This window comes from Podarcis tiliguerta, assembly GCF_965153285.1.
Source record: "Podarcis tiliguerta genome assembly, chromosome: 1".
In the NCBI taxonomy this organism is placed as follows: Eukaryota; Metazoa; Chordata; class Lepidosauria; order Squamata; family Lacertidae; genus Podarcis; species Podarcis tiliguerta.
The window spans coordinates 133,113,542-133,128,749 of record NC_139534.1 but is presented as its reverse complement, the minus strand read 5'-3'; the positions used below and the strand labels follow the sequence as shown (position 1 = coordinate 133,128,749).

The 15,208-nt window shown below is 46.0% G+C and overlaps 1 protein-coding gene across 2 annotated transcripts in view; it reads right to left on the bottom strand.

Annotated features, from left to right (window-relative positions):
* MDGA2 (MAM domain containing glycosylphosphatidylinositol anchor 2) overlaps positions 1 to 15,208 on the bottom strand; it is a 379,533-nt gene that overhangs the window by 20,777 nt on the left and 343,548 nt on the right. For both annotated transcript variants that reach the window (XM_083434972.1, XM_083434973.1), the window contains exons 11-12: positions 7,443 to 7,620; positions 82 to 102 (exon numbers count right to left, since the gene is read on the bottom strand). In XM_083434972.1, coding sequence (XP_083291098.1) covers positions 82 to 102; positions 7,443 to 7,620 — 199 coding nt within the window. The remainder of the gene's footprint in view (positions 1 to 81; positions 103 to 7,442; positions 7,621 to 15,208) is intronic.

Genomic DNA, 15,208 nt, shown 5'->3' with positions numbered 1-15,208 from the left:
ACTTCCCTAAGCATACCATAGACTATTTTTATTGACATTTCATTCTAATTAATGCAGAAACCAGGTATTGCAAATACTTACGTAGGTGAGGATTCATCGGGGCTAGAAGGGAAGGAGAGAGAAGATCCTAAAATTAATTAATTTCTGCACATGCTGATGAGAAGTTTGCGGCTGATTCTCTGCCCCCTCTAATTATCTTTCCAAATCCACTTAAATTGCATTCTCAGTTCGTTTTATTTAAGGCATTTACATTTATTTATTCAAGGCCTCAATTTTTCATACTTCTAAATGGTGTGCATACAAAACCACCTACAGAAAACGGGATTTCTGATGTTGCATTTTTTATGTTTTGCCAAGTTTTTTATATTAACTTTGCACTGGCCTTATTTCTTTAGAGCGAAAGGCATTACATAAATACTCTTATGACATAAATGCATTACAATGAACATTTCGCCTCCGGTTCAAGTGGGTTTACTTTGTGAGCGTATATTCATGTTTCAGTAAAACAACTTCTGAGGTGGAGGGAATGGGGAAGAAGATCCTGGCACTCTGCCCGACACTTGCTGATACGTCGGAGGAGATTTAATAAATTCCTGCAAAGGCGTAGAAATTTTAGAAATAAAATATAATAAAATAACTACAAAGATAAATGATGTCATGTGACTCCAAGGCTACAGAGGAAGGGAAGATCTCGGATCTGAATATCCAGAACCCATTTGTTCTTCTGTGTCCTACTTCAGGTATAGGGGAATGTTTGCTCCCACTCAATGTTGTTAAATGCCAACTCACATTAGGCCCAGGAACCATAGCCAATGGTCTAGCAGGGTGGGGGCTGTAATCCAAAAACATCTGGAAGGCCACAGATTCCCCATCCCTGTTGTGTTTCATGGAAATAGGTTTGAAAAGCATTGTGTATATAAGAGGGTCAGCATCTTAAAAAGCAAAGCAGAGCCATCACCTTGCCAAAGCCACTCCCGAGTTCAGGAGGGGGGGGTTGCGGGCTTACGACCCCATCCACACCCTCGCGGGGCTGGCCCTAGCCCCGTGGGACTCCCCATGATTCCCATTCCCATTATTATTCATTTGCAGCAGCGTCGGCCAATCGGCTGGCGCTGGGGGGCGGGCCAACCTGAGGGCACTTAAGGTCAGGTCAGCCCCAGGCTCGCCCCTTTCCTCTCTCGGAAGCAGCAGCACTCCTGTCTTCCACTGCCTCCCGCAGTTTGGTCAAACTCATGCTGGTAGCTTCGAGAACACTGTCCCACCATCTCGTCCTCTGTCGTCCCCTTCTCCTTGTGCCCTCCATCTTTCCCAACATCAGGGTCTTTTCCAGGGAGTCTTCTCTTCTCATGAGGTGGCCGGACTCTCAAGAGTCTCCTCCAGCACCAGAATTCAAAAGCATCCAGTCTTCAGCGATCAGCCTTCTTTATGGTCCAGCTCTCACTTCCATACATCACTACAGGGAAAACCATAGCTTTAACTATACGGACATTAGCTTTAACCTTAGCTTTGCCGCTTACCTCATAGCAAATCATCACAACTTCCATGGTTTGGCGGTGAGACATTGGTCGGGGTATTGTTATGTAGATGAATGGGGGGGGGAGCGCCATCACCTCCCCCGGTTGTGAAGGGTAGTCCGGTAAAGGACTCCAGGGGCATGGCCCCATCCGAAGCCTAGGGAGGCCAGGGCCCAAGGCACGCCCCTGAGCGGTGACCCCAGGGGAGTGCCTAGTTGATGTGGATCAGCAGGGCTCCCCCTGCTGGTGTTAGCCCTTCCCGGCCTCTCAGGCATACAGCCTGAAGCCGGATAGTTGATTAGGACCAATGCCTAGGCCAATACCGCTCATTTCCTGCAAGCAATAAAGTTGTGGCCAATTACACCCATTAACCTTAACTGTGGTGTCTTGTGTCTTTATTTCTTCTGGTGGGAGGTGGGAACTCGCCACGCAACTGAGCCCATTCAAGGCAAGCAGAACTTGAGTGCTACCCTGGTCCGAAATTTGACTCAGCAAAAACCCTTTTGAAAGAACACTTTGATTCAGCTGCACTGCCTTTATATTTGATTCCCCCACCCCATTCCTTTCTCTAAGAAGAATAATCAGCCATTTGCTTCCTGTGTAATTTTCCACGGGAAAAACGTAGTCAATTATTCAAGATCACCCTCTCCGTGTTTGCTAACACAATTACTTCGCATTTGCTGAGGAACGCACTTTCTCTCTCCTTTTTTTGGCATTCTCCTGACTCCAAATGAACCCAAATTGTGGGGGGGACAGCGCTGAGCGACACTCGCTTTGTCGCCAAACTTTGTGGCTTTCAGGGAAGCTGTAATTAATGGCGGACCTTGAATGGCGCAATATTCATATTGTTCTCAGCGTGGCGGCCAGGGCGGAACGGGTGGGCTGGCAAACAAGGCTCACCTCCCCTGTGAGTGACAGGAGCATAGAAACAAATCCAACATGCTGGTTAGTTATTTGAATGTCAGGGAACGGCAGCGAAAAGAGAATCTGGAAATGTAGGTGGGGGGCGTTGCAGCTCACGGTGATTCTTCCACTGTCCCTTCTGAAAGTTCTGGCGCCGAATGGGTGGGAGAGAGGGTGGCGAACCAGTGCAGGGTGGTGGATAGAGCACTGGGCTACGGCCCGAGAGAGAGCAGGGTTCGAATCCCAGCTCGGCCTTGCAGCTCACCGCAGGACCTTAAGCCAGTTACCGCCTCTGAGACCAGCTTCCTCCGCAGGTTTGTCGAGAGGAGAAAAAGCAAAGCAATTTCCCCTAACAGACACTTCTCAGTTTGGCAGTTTCACCAATATGTGCATTTCTATGCAAATATATGCATTTCTATGCAAATATATGCATTTCTGTGCACATTACTAGGCTGGGGAAATGCAGTGCAAAATTCAGAGAGGAGAAAATTTGGAACTTTGCCTCTGTTTCACCTGGCACATCATCTCAGAAAGTGTGAATTACGTAGATATGCCTTTCAGTGTGAAATGGATCAATTATCTCTCCCATCCCTAAAGTGGTGGAGCTGCAAGGGCAACTACCTCTTCCTAGAACAGGGACATCCAACTCCCAATAGACTGCGATCTACTCACAGTATAAAAAAACTGGCAGTGATCTACCCATTGCCGTTGGATGGATCAAAGTTGTTGAGCTTTTTTTTAGCAAGCTAATGAATGAATGGAACTGAATCTATGAATGAATGGAATTGAATGAGGATTGCAATATACACAGAACATAATAAAAAGTCAATTATGTAAAACACAGCTTGTTGTTTAGTCGTGTCCGCCTCTTCATGACCCCCTGGACCAGAGTACGTCAGGCACTCCTGTCTTCCACTGCCTCCCCCAGTTTGGTCAAACTCATGCTGGTAGCTTCGAGAACACTGTCTCGCCGTCTTGTCCTCTGTCGTCCCCTTCTTCTCCTTCTGCCCTCCATCTTTCCCAAAATCAGGGTCTTTTCCAGGGAGTCTTCTCTTCTCATGAGGTGGCCAAAGTATTGGAGCCTCAGCTTCACAATCTGTCCTTCCAGTGAGCACTCAGGGCTGATTTCCTTCAGAATGGATAGGTTTGATCTTCTTGCAGTCCATGGGACTCTCAAGAGTCTCCTCCAGCACCAGAATTCAAAAGCATCCATTCTTCGGCGATTAGCCTTCTTGATGGTCCAGCTCTCGCTTCCATACATCACTACTGGGAAAACCATAGCTTCATGGATCACTGCCTTGTTGTGGCGAAGGGGCTTGAATAACTCAGAGCAGGAGGCAACAAGCTTGCTCCATCTTCCACCTGACAGACCTTGAGATATTTGAAGACTGCTCCTATCTGTAATCAGTCTCCCCTGCAAACCATTGTCCTAACCATAAACCAGCTTTGGCAAAACGGTGGCATGCAGATAAATAATAATTAGAATCTGGATGAAGTAATCCACTTCTTCCTGCATATTTCCGGAGCAGATCTGATTGCGTCCACATGAGTGTTTGGCGTTGTCATGGAGATAGCCTCAGACAATACCTGGATAACAGGCTCATTTGCAGCCGCGAGTCAAGAGGCAGGCAGGAGATATCGTAAACATTTACCGTGCAGGGCTTCAAACGTTAAAACAGGACGAATGCAGGAGTTAAGGAAGAATTTACAACCCGGTTGGTAGCATGACTAATCTTTCGCTCTCCCCCAACTCCTCTCAATCTAGCCTGCAGCCAAAGAGCCATGAATCAGACTATTAATATTCTCAATAAAGTTCTAATTGCATGTGTGGCTCTTTGCACAAGCCAAAATGACTCATTCTTTGAAAAAGATGTACCGTATTTTTCGCTCTATAAGACGCACTTTTCCCCCTCCAAAAATGAAGGGGAAATGTGTGTGCATCTTATGGGGCGAATGCAGGCTCCTTGGCGTCAGCGATAGCAACGCGAAGCCTCCGAAGCCTGCGCTCCGGAGGCTTTGCGTTGCTTCCACTGAAGCCAGGAGAGTCTGCTCTTTGAGGCTGGCGGTGGGGGAAAGCAGAGCTATCCCCATCGCCCGCCCCAGAGGATGGGGCGCAACAGGAAGGCGCGTGACGCCTTCCCGCTACTCTCCAACCCGGCTTTGAGGATGGCGGTGGGGAAAGCAGCGCTTCCCCCGTCGCCAGCCGCAGAGGATGGGGGGCAGCGGGAAGGCGCTCGACGCCATCCCGCTACTCTCCAACCCTCCTGTGGGCTTTTGCGGGAGATGGGGGAATTCCCCCACCTCCCACAAAAGCAGGCAAAAGCCGCACGCTCTTTAAAGGGGCTCCGCGGCTTCTGCTGGCTTTTCTAGGAGGTGGGGGAATTCCCCCACCTCGTAGAAAAGCCCGCAGGAGCCGCGCACCCTTTGAAGAGCGCGCCCCTCTTGGGGGCTCTTCCCCGAGGAGGGAGAAGGGACTGACTGGCCATTTCAGTCCCTTTTCTCTCCTGGTCAAAAAGCCCGTAGGAGTCGCGCACAGCTCCTGTGGGCTTTTGCGGGAGGTGGGGGAATTCCGCCACCTCCCGTAAAAGCAGGGAGAAGGTCTTGGAGTAGCGCACTGGCTGCGTGCAGCCTGTCCGCTGCTCCCAGAGCTGCGGGGGGGGGGGGGGGAATCATATTTTTTTCCTTGATTTCCCCCCCTGAAAACTAGGTGTGTCCTATGGGCCGGTGCGTCCAATAGGGTGAAAAATACGGTAGCCCTCCTTTTTTCGCGCAGGAGGGCCAGCCAAGTATATACATACATGTGCGTGTGCCTGCAACAGAGATAATATTCAGGATGGATTTGTTTTTTAAAGGACCTCTTCACCCAGGGTGTAGGTAAACTATTGAAGTCCCTCCCAGAGGAGGCAGTGATAGCCACCAAACCTGGGTGGCTTAAAAACAACTTTGGACAAATTCCTGGAGGAGAGGACAATTGATGGCTCCTGGCCAGGATGGCTGGCCTCTGCAGCCGGGTTTGGACCTTTCGCCACAAGGCTTGGTTTCCAGACCCTGGATCATCTTGGTTGCCCTCCTCTGTACACTTCCAGCTTATCAGCTTGCCAGTATCCTTAGATTGTGGTGCCCAAAACTGGACACAGGACTCCAGGTGGGGGCTGACTAGGGCCATCTTTAACTGGGGGTGCAAGGGGTGCAGGGCACCAGGTGCTGAATTCTGGGGGGTGCCCAGAGCCCACCTCTGAAACCGCCTAAGCTCTTACCTATCTACCTGTTAAAGGTAAAGGTAAAGGTACCCCTGCCCATACAGGCCAGTCTTGACAGACTCTAGGGTTGTGCGCTCATCTATCTCTATAGGCTGGGAGCCAGCGCTGTCCGCAGACACTTCCGGGTCACGTGGCCAGCGTGACAAGCTGCATCTGGCGAGCCAGCGCAGCACACGGAACGCCGTTTACCTTCCCGCTGGTAAGCGGTCCCTATTTATCTACTTGCACCCGAAGGTGCTTTCGAACTGCTAGGTTGGCAGGCACTGGGACCGAGTGACAGGAGCGCACCCTGCCACGGGGATTTGAACCACCGACCTTTCGATCGGCAAGTCCTAGGCGCTGAGGCTTTAACCCACAGTGCCACCTGCGTCCCTATCTACCTGTTACGAAATAATAAATAATTTTGATCAAGCTAGAAAAACAAAATACATATACAGTGGACGCTCAGGTTGCGAATGTGATCCATGCGGGATGCATGTTCGCAACCTGCAGCAGTGCGTGGGTTGCAATTCAGCACTTCTGCGCATGCGCAAAGCGTGATTTAGTGTTTCTGCGCATGCGTGAGCCCCCAAACCCGGAAGTAACCCGTTCCGGTACTTCCGGGTTTCAGCGGGTCCGTAACCCGAAAAAATGCAACCTGAAGTGTCTGTAACCCAAGGTATGACTGTATACCCAGGTGTTACCAAAATGTATACCTAATGTTTCACTAAAGGACTTTCGACTTTGTGCGCTCATTTACCAAAGATGCGCCAGCGCTTGTCATTCACAATGGCGGCACTTGTCAGACTTGGGGTTGCTGGATGGATTCTTTGCACCCTGGCGGCGCATACACTAAAGACACCTCTAGGTCTGACCAAGTCATCATCATCATCATCATCATCATCATCATCATTTATTTATTCCCCGCCCATCTGGCTGGGTTTTCCAGAAGAGAGCAGGTATCTCTGTGACTAGACAGCAGGCTTCGCGGCATCTCGCTTCCTCTGCTGCCGGCTCCCTGCAGCACCTCCTGCTGTTGGGACCTGATCCTGCCAGCACCCAAGTTCTGCAAGCATGATGGATCTGCTTGGCAGGCTGAGCCAAGGTCCTAGCAAGGGGTTTTGGCTTCCTCTCGTGCTATAAAAGGCAGCCTTAAAAAGCAGCCTTTTTTTATGATGATGTACTTACAATGTGGAAAATTCCCCCTTTAAAAACGAGGTAGAGGGAGATTGTAAACATTCAATTAACTGCCTTTGGTTACCGGCTGATAACGGTTTCGTTCCTGGCATTTGGAGGAGGACGTTTCAGCCGACAAAAGGTTTATGCTCTATTAATACGATTAATTGGCTTTAAAAGTGCTACAGGAATCTAATGTTCCATTACTGCGAGGAGAGACACCCTCCTGTCCTATTGCTGCAAAAGAAAAAAAAAAGCCATTTCTTGAGGGAGGGATATTGTCTAAAGCTTTGAAGAGCCACATTTCCCAAGATCCTCAAATTAGGGACCCCATAGGATCACCCAGTCCTCCCTTCCTACGATGCAGTGCTTGCAAAGAAACCCTCTGCAATTTGCCATGCGTAGTTCCAGGGCTGTCTGCAAGTTTTAATCTGGGTTTTTGTTTGTTTGTTTATTTGTCACTGATTTTATCTTTGGAATATTTTAATTATTTCATTCCCCGATGGCTTCATTGTCTTGCCTTTTCTGAAAACTGCTTTGAGGCTTTGAGGGGTGATTGTTTACAATCTACAATTCTACAAAATTACTACGACGAAGCAAATATTCTTACCGCTGTATTTGATCACGCGTATGGTCGAGTCTCCGTCTCCGAATATGGTGACCGGGGTCAGGCGGACTTCGTAAGCCTCAGGCTTGATCAGCTCTGTCAGGTTGTAGGTGATCAATTCTCCCTTCTGGATCTTCAGGTTCACGGCAATTTCCTGCTCCCACCAGCGCTGCTGTCCGGCCTAGAAGCAAGAGGCGAGAAGGTTGCTGAGCTCCAGATGAGCAAAACACGCAAATCAGCAGCGCAAAACCCGGCAAAACTTGAGAAAACCAAAAAGATGTTTATTTATTAAATATATTAGTTCAGGTATAGGAAAACTTGGCCCTCCAGATGTTTTGGGACTACAATTCCCATCATCCCTGACCACTAGTCCTGTTAGCTAGGGATGACGGGAGTTGTAGTCGCAAAACATCTGGAGGGCCGAGTTTGCCTATATTAGTTGCCTACTTTTTTGCCCAGAAACTGAAAACGAAGTACAGAACAACTTGGGGAAGAAAACTACTGTATTTTTTGCTCTATAAGACACACTTTTCCCCTCCTAAAAAGTAAGGGGAAATGTGTGTGTGTTATGGAGCGAATGCAGGCTGTGCAGCTATTGCTGAAGCCAGAACAGCAAGAGGAATGGTTGCACAGCAAAAGCAGCGATCCCTCTTGCTGTTCTGACTTCGCTTCGCTGAAGAGGCGCTGCGCAGAGAGGGAAAGCTGCGCAGAGCTCCTTCAGCGAAGCGGGAGGAGAAACGGAGCCCCTTCCATTTCTCCTCCTGCTTTGCTGGAGAGGCTCTGCGCGGATTCAGAATATTTTTTTTCTTGTTTTCCTCCTCTGAAACTAGGTGCGTCTTATGGTTGGGTGCGTCTTATAGAGCGAAAAATACGGTACATAAAACCAGGAAAACAGATATACTGTATGTTGAAACAGGCCACCCACTCCAAAAGACCACAGAAAGTTAAAATTGAAAGGCCTGGTTTAAAAGGAATGTTTTTTGCACTTGAAGGATGGTGCCAGGCAAGCATTCTAGGGAAAGCCTCATTACGCAAATGAGGAGCCACCACTGAAAAGGCCCTGTTCTGATGTAGTCACCCTCCAGACCTCCCATGGAGGGAAGCACATGTCAAAGGGACTAGGGTGATAGTCCTAGGGTCTGGGTCAGTTCATATGGGGAATATCCCATGAATGGCTGCCCCCCCCCTTGACCTCAGTGGGTCACAGCCATGGCAGGAGAATTAGGGAATCACATGCGGACCTTCGTTCATTTGCTCAAATCTCAATTCCAATGGTGTTCCTTTGCTCTCGGCACCTGTTCCAAGACATGCTTGGAGTGGTGAAGGGTCGTGGTCTGCGTGTCAATTGCCCCAGCCTCTGTCCCCTGGCATCTCCCGGCATGGCTGGGAAAGAAAGGAATCCACTGTCTGAAGTTCTGGAGATCCACTGTCCACATCCACACCAAGCATGGAAAGCACTACGATGCCTCATTTTGTCATATGTGGTGGGATTGTAAGGTAATTAATTTTTTGGGAAATGATATACAACGAATTGAAGAAAATGTTCCATTTAACATTTGTTTAAAAACCCCGAGGCATTTTTGTTGGGGATTGTAGGGAAAGACCTGCCAAAAAAGTTGAAAAACATCTTCATGTATGCGACAACGGCCGTGAGAGTTCTGGTAGCACAAGGATGGAAGACTGAAGAACCCCCACCTAAAGAATCATGGCAAGAAATATTGATGGACTATGCAGAACTGGCAAAACTGACATATAAGCTACGGGACAAATGTGTTAGGAAAAATGGGGGGTAAACAAGGATGATATGTTTTTGGATAATATGTCATGTTATAATTTTGAATAATAATAAAAAAAGAAAGCACTACGATGCCACATTAAAGAGTTGCATCGCAGGGGGTTGGACTAGATTACGCTTGTGGCCCCTTGCAGCGCTCCGATTCTACGATTTCTATGTATGTAGAGAGAAAACCCTATTAATCAGTTCAGAACGAAGTCTGGCTGGTGGAGGCAATTGCCTTGTCTTCATAAACAGAGTCTTTTAACAAACCTTTGCCCAACCACAGTGCGTAGGCTTGATTTCCTTTGACATCCTGCGCTAGCCTGGTTGATGGGAAGAAACCGCTCAAGGTGCAAGGAAAGCAGAGCAGAGATGCCTCTTTAAACATCCCTGGGAAATTGCATCGGGAGACGGTTCGCTTGCAGAGAGAGTTTCCATTTGACCCGAGAGGGAGATGGATGGGCCACGCTCCATTATTCATTAGGATGTAAGTGAGCAAATTTGTTTGCTTGTTTTGAGATCTTACGGCCGATTTTCAAGGCCGTTCTCTCACAGAGCTGCTTCCGACATGTAAAACGGCAATAGAGCCCTGAAGAACGGATCAAAAAAAGCAATAAAAGCCCACTCTCTATGCTTTCTGGAAGTGATTGAAGCCAATCCCCCCCCCCCCCCCACGTAACAAGCTTTCCCAGCTAGATGAGAAGGTCTTTGCACCAGGAGTTCATTTGTTTTGAATTGCCCTGTGATATTCGGGTGAAATGCGGTATACAAATTTAATAATAAACAAACAAATCAATAAATTTGGGATTGTTTTAAAAATGATTTTCAGGTACGTTTCTGCACCCTCCACCCACTGTTTTAAAAACAACTTTAGTCGCTTCATGATATGTCTGTAAAAAAAAAGTCTTGTGGCAAATATGCAAAAGGACATTCCTAAAGTAATCAGTTTAATCATAAAAAAAAACACAATTAAAAAGACAGAGCTTGACAACAACGTCAAGGGAGACCTCCTGGATGAGGCCAGCGGGCAATCATGTCCAGCTTGGCCGCCGGTATTTAAATATATCTTCCAGAAGAAACCAGAGGCCTTTCTCCTGGGCATGGTTGGCCAATTGGTGTTAAAGAAAGACAGAACTTTCTTTATGTATGCTACAACAGCATCAAGAATACTTATTGCGAAGTATTGGAAGACACAAGAACTACCCACTCTGGAAGAATGGCAGATGAAGGTGATGGACTATATGGAATTAGCAGAAATGACCGGCAGAATCCGAGACCAGGGAGAAGAGCTGGTGGAAGAAGATTGGAAGAAATTTAAAGATTATCTACAGAAATATTGCAAAATTAATGAATGTTAGAATGATGTTGGATTGAGGTTAAGGGTTTTTTAGCAATAATGTTGAAAGAATATGCAAAAATGGAATGTTAACAGGTGGAAAGTTAAAGCTATAATATATTAAGATCAAGATTAAGATAAAGGTAAAGAGGGAAAGGATTTGCTGAATAAATAAATTGAACTGGAATACAAAGAGGGGAGGTGTGGGGAGGTCCGAGAAACAAGAAAATGCAAGATATGTTATGAAAGATTGAACTGTTTTTAATTGTTTTTTATTTTTGTATTTTTCTTTTTTCTTTTTGTGAAAATCTTAATAAAATATCATTATATATATATAAAAAAATCATGTCCAGCTTCCTGTTCTCATAGAGCCTATGATAAGAATTTTAAGGTCTAAGATATATAATAAATGTTCATAAGTGTACCAACCAAGCACGTACATAGATCAGCACAGGAAGACCGACCTGAAACCATTTTTGATTCCCAAATGTTTTCTCTGCAAGGTCAAAGGAAAATGGAAAAGCCTCCCCATTGTCTTTTCCTTCACAAATCCTGTCTTAAGGGCACATTTAAGATATGAATAGGGTGTGAGCCTGTGACCTGGCTCAGGAACTAAGTATTTATCATTACAAAAGTCTGGTCAGGCTTCCCAGGCAATCCAATCAAGTGACCATTAAACAGGTAACCTGGCAGACGAGATAAACAAGGCACTCAGATTTCTGCTATAGACCGCCTTTTCTGTGATGTATGTATGATGTATGGAGGGGTGCTCTGGAGCTCCAGGGCAGGGAATTTAAAATTTCTATATAAGGGCAGGCACACCTTTGTTCTGGGTTCCTCCTTTCCTGCACGTGAGGGGAGCACTCTGTTGCAATAGATCAATAAAGATCAGGCTTTGTTATGTACTGAGTTGAATAGGATCCAAACTGCAGAAGTCTGATTGGTCCTAGAACAATAGGATTCAGAATGCAGCAGTCTGATTGGTCCTAGAACAATGTAGGAGCCACCCAATCCAGCTCCAGATAGAAGTGAATCCACAACCTGATTGGCCTACAGGAGAATTCTGGAATTAGCCAATCACATGCAGCCCATTGTGTAAATAATGTATATAAAGCAGATACTTTGAGGGGACTTTCATTCATTCCTCCTCTCCACTATGAGCTGAATAAAGAGCATGAAATCCACTCTCGACTGAGTATATTTCAGGCTTACTAGCTGCTTTGCTTCTCAATATTCTCTGGTTGGCCTCTGTTATTTTCTCCTAACAATAGGAAACCTACGTAAGGACTCTGTATGGGCTCTTGGATACCCCATAAGGGAAAAAGGGCAGATTTTTGTTTACAACCAGGCCAAGCAAATAATTGGGGCAAACTCGCAAGTAGATTTGAGAACAGCAGCCATTCTCCCTTCCTGCGGTTTCAAACTGCACAGTCAGAGCCAAGCTATACTGGCCAGCAGCCTTCAATAGCCCTCTCCCTCCAAGAATCTTATGCGCCCTTGAGGACTAACACCTTTGCTATGGCATAAACTGTAGTCCACGAAAGGCAAGGAGCACGTTAGTTTTTAAGATACCGAAAGGCTCTTTGTTGTCTCCATTTCATTAAGTGTGTCAGCGGAATCAATAAGTTTGGTTCGGGATGGAGAATTAAAGAGGCCGACCTCAGCCCCAGTTGAAATGGGAAGGAGAGCAACCTGGAACAAAAGGTGGCATGGCATTTAATCATTTTGCTTAGCTGCAAAAGAGCAGAGTTGCGTCCTGACACATGTATCCGCAGACCGCCTGGGACAGGAGAATAATTGGGCTAAATGCAAGATGGATTTAAAGGGGAGACAGCAATTTCAGAAAAGCTGAAAGTTTGCTTTGAACTTCCCATTGCTGGTATTATTTAAATTTGTGGACAAGACCATTATATAAAAATGAAATAGAAAAGAAAATAATAAAAAGAAATGGGGGGGGGGGGGGGGAGATCGCATAGCAAGCAAACAAACAAACACCCTCTAAAGTATGGTGAGTAAATTGAAAGGAAAAAATATCATCATTTACATTGGAATTCCAGAAATGTAAAAACAGGGCCCCACCTCTCCAATAATTTGTTTTTGTGATTGTGTTTCTCTCATAATTTTTTATCATTAAGGCACTTTGCCAAATTTTTCTTAACCAATTAGACACGGTAGGGGGGAATCTTTATTTTTCCATTTCCCCGCTAGACAGTTTTGCTGCTGTTAGCAGTGTGGTAATAACCTGTAAATCAGTATTAATGGCTTCATTTTATATTTTGAAGGGCAACCAAAATGATGAGGGGGGTGGAGGCAATGATGGCGTCCGATGCCTACTGGCCAAGCTGGCTACGCCTGTGCCTCCCCAGGAGGAAATTGCTGGAAATTGCTGGAGGTGATAGGATCCTGCTTGGATCTTGCTCCCCTTTTTCTCTTTAAAAAAATATATATATTAAATTTTCCAACATACATTTATAGTATCCAGTCTAAATTTATCACCTATTTTCTCTTTTAGACTTCCTTCAACCTCTATGACAATCATCCATTATTCAAATTGTTAAATACGCATTTCCTAATTTTATATTGCATTTTATAAACCTTCACACACTTAGTTTTCATCAATACAATAGTCCTCTATCTTTTACAGAACTTCTTGAAATCCCACTAGCGTCATTTGCTCATCACATACACATTTCAGATAGTCTGAAAATTTTCCCCAGTCTTCAATGAACTTTTGATCTTGTATATATCTGATCTTTCCTGTTAGTTTGTCCAGTTCAGCATACTCCATCAGTTTCATTCTCCATTCTTCGAGCGTCGGCAGTTGTTCCTGTTTCCATCTTTGGGCCAATAATATTCTCGCTGCTGTTACTGCATATTGGAAAAGTTTACAGTCCATTCTATTTATTTCATTTCCTACTATTCCTAGAAGAAAAGCCTCTGGTTTCTTAACAAATATATATTTCAACATCTTTTTCATCTCATTATATATCATTTCCCAGAAGCCCTTCACCTTCTTACAATCCCACCACATATGATAAAATGTTCCTTCTTTTTCTTTACATTTCCAACACTTATTACATGTTTTATACATTTTTGCCAGTTTCACAGGTGTGATGTACCATCTATAAATCATTTTCATCTCTCTAATGGAGATAGCCAGTGGGGAGTTCTTGATTCTAATAAACTTCTATATGTCTCCCATATTTCTATGAGAGATCTTCTAAAGATGTGGTTTTCGAAACCTTTATGAATCTTTCTTTTCCCTGTTTCTCATAGGCAACTGTTCAGCCCCTGTGAGAACAGCCAGCAGGTTCTTTTTAAGTTCTTAGTCCTTGTTCTTCGTGTGACAAAACACATATAAACATAGCTGTCAACTTACAGATTTGAAAATAAGGGACCAGCAGCCTCAAAAATAAGGGGTCAGCAGCCAAAATAAGGGATTTTCCAAGCACAGGTATGTTCAACTTCTGAGCCCCTCCAAGCCAAAGGCAGAAAGCCCAGCCAGCAGCCAAACGAAGCCTCAAGCCTCAAGGAAAACCACCGTCACCTCTCCGCTGGGAAGCGCTGAGCAAAGGCGAGTCCCCAGGCAACGCAGCCGATTTGATTGGCACGAGGCATGCAAGCTCCACCCCCCAGTCATTCTTAGACTCCTTATTGGGTGAGCAACGCAGCCAAGCAACACAGTTGGAGCCTCCCTCCTCCCTGGCCGGCAGGGAGGGAGGGAGAGGAGCTGCTTCCTTTGAAACACGGGAAATTTAAGGGACATCATCAGTAAGGGACAGCAGCGGGACACAGCACTGGGATAAGGGACTTTCCCGCCAAATAAGGGACGGTTGACAGCTATGCATATAAATATTCCTTACATTCTGCACACAGCTCAGAGGACTTGGCGCTAATCCAGGCTTGTGTGTTGAGCAAGCTGCTTTATGGAAGTGGGTTGTGGGTCGTGGGCAACTTATAACCATCAGGAGCGATGCCTCAACACCTTCCATGTGCATTGCATCAATAATAATAATAATAATAATAATAATAATAATAATAATAATTTATTTATATCCTGCCCTCCCCAGCCAAAGCCAGGCTTAGAGCAGCTAACAACAGTAAAAATAGCACAATTTACATAAAACCACAGTCAATTAATTGAAATACATTCTAAAATCAGTTCAGAATCAAATTAATGGCAACCATTGGGCTAGAGTTCTATGAGGATTACAGAAGGAGAGAGGGGGGTCAGACTGTGCCTTGGCCAAAGGCCTGGTGGAACAGCTCTGTCTTGCAGGCCCAGCGGAAAGATGTCAAATCCCTCAGGGCCCTAGTCTCTCGTGACAGAGCGTTCCACTAGATTGGGGCCATGGATGAAAAGGCCCTGGCTCTGGTTGAGGCCAGCCTAACCTCCCTGTGGCCCAGGACCTCCAAGATGTTTTTGTTTGAAAACCGTAAGGTCCTCCGTGGGACATAGCAGGAGAGGCAGTCCTGTAGGTACGAGGGTCCTAGGCTGCGTAGGGCTTTAAAGGTTAAAACCAGCACCTTAGACCTGATCCTGTACTCCACCAGGAGCCAGAGTTGGGCACCACATGGCAGGAGAGAATCCCAAACAAAGATGTGCTCTCCCAAACCCACATTCCCGGCATGTTCACACTCTTGTCTCTGCAAGGT